The sequence below is a fragment of the Bidens hawaiensis genome, unplaced genomic scaffold (assembly GCF_021521415.1).
Source record: "Bidens hawaiensis isolate Kalapana, Puna unplaced genomic scaffold, B.hawaiensis_p1.1 tig00002507_1, whole genome shotgun sequence".
NCBI lineage: Eukaryota > Viridiplantae > Streptophyta > Magnoliopsida > Asterales > Asteraceae > Bidens > Bidens hawaiensis.
In genome coordinates, this window is record NW_027491137.1 from 2239251 (window position 1) to 2240806 (window position 1556).

The following is a 1556-nucleotide window of genomic DNA, read 5'->3' on the forward strand; positions in this document are numbered from 1 at the left end:
TAAAAAAAATTCAAGAGTTCATTTTGATTAAATTCTCGGTCATCCGACATGTTTAAACCGGAATTGCATCAATCAACAACACAACATAGGATGTCCTTTAAAAGTAAATTACCAAATTCAATGCATACATGACCGTTTTTGAATAATCAAAATAACCAGACATCCTTAACCATTTCTATTTTCTAACTTAATTCAAGTCTTTACTTTCTTACTTAATTAAACCCTGCTTTGACTCAAAAGTTATTTCAAAATCAAAAAAGTTCTAGAAATACATGTAAATGAAGTCAAAGTTTCATCATAGCTGACGAATGCTGTCGTCACCCGGCCCGACTACCTTCTAGTTTGCATGAAATCACTTTCATAAATGCGTGTGCCTAGGATCAACATACTATATATGTCTCCACACACGGCAATAAAGTCCAAACATTTTACCAAATAACCATTTAACTCTTTCATAATATTATTGTTTTCCGGTGACATGAAGAGAACCTGGGATGACGATCGGGAGATTGAAAATTTAGCAATGGCTAACTGTGCAATACTCCTCAATCGTGCCGGTGGTTCTGGTTCTGGTTCGGGTTCGGGTAAGGTTTTCCATTGCAAGACATGCAACAAGCACTTCTCGTCGTTCCAAGCGCTAGGTGGTCATCGTACGAGCCACAAGAAGGTTAGGCCACGGGTTGATTACTCGCCGCCGAAGGCTAGGACACATGAGTGCTCCATTTGTGGTATGGAGTTTGAGCTTGGGCAGGCGCTGGGTGGTCACATGCGACGGCACCGTGAGACTCAGCCGGAGAAGAGTGTTCCGGCGAAAGAGACGGTGGTTAATGAGGTGGTGGATGGTGGTGGTCGGAAAGGGTTGTGTATGGATTTGAATTTGACGCCGTTTCAGAATGAGTTGAAAATCTGGAGTCGGAATGCAGGTACGGCGGGAATTGCGATTTAGAAGTTGGTCATCTTTTTTGTGAATTTTCTTTTCTGTTTTTTTTTTTTTTTTTGGTGAGTTTAATAATTAATTTGTTTTTTTTTAAATTGGGAGGATGTAAATATGTAGGCCGTTTGATGTAAAAATATATATATATAAAATCATAGTTTAGGATATGACGCATGGATTGAAGGTGACAGTTCTTACACTATTCAAAACAAAGACACAAAAGTAAACAAGTTTGGATTTGCAAATATGATAAGCTTTTTAAAAACTTAAATCCGAACATAACAGATTTAATAGATGGGCTATCCTAAACACAATCTGCTTAATAAATGAGTTGACATGTGATCAATGTCATTCCTTTTTCTTTTTAATTAACCTATAGAAATGAAATGAATCGTAACATTTTGTGCTATTTGATTGGCCGGACAAGACAAATAAAAGAAATACAAATGCAAAACTATTCCTGTCTGTATATAAAAAAACTACCAAACTAAAAAAATGGTAACGACGGTGGTCGTTGTGGCGAAGGTAGTGACGGTGGTGGTGGTGGTGGTGAATGTTAGGAATCAAGGAGAACAACGGAAAGGTCAAACGCTAAAAAAGAGCCTGGAGATCTTGCACTAGT

General features: G+C 37.9%; 1 protein-coding gene across 1 annotated transcript; it reads left to right on the forward strand.

Annotated features, from left to right (window-relative positions):
- Positions 1–478: 478 nt before the first annotated feature.
- LOC143619752 (zinc finger protein ZAT18-like) lies at positions 479–946 on the forward strand. Its single transcript, XM_077091610.1, has one exon. The coding sequence runs from the start codon at positions 479–481 to the stop codon at positions 944–946; it is 468 nt and encodes a 155-aa protein (XP_076947725.1).
- The last annotated feature ends 610 nt before the right edge of the window (positions 947–1556 follow it).

Excerpts from the sequence above, each read along its gene's own strand:
- LOC143619752 (XM_077091610.1), top strand. The coding sequence starts at position 479 with ATGAAGAGAACCTGGGATGACGATCGGGAGATTGAAAATTTAGCAATG.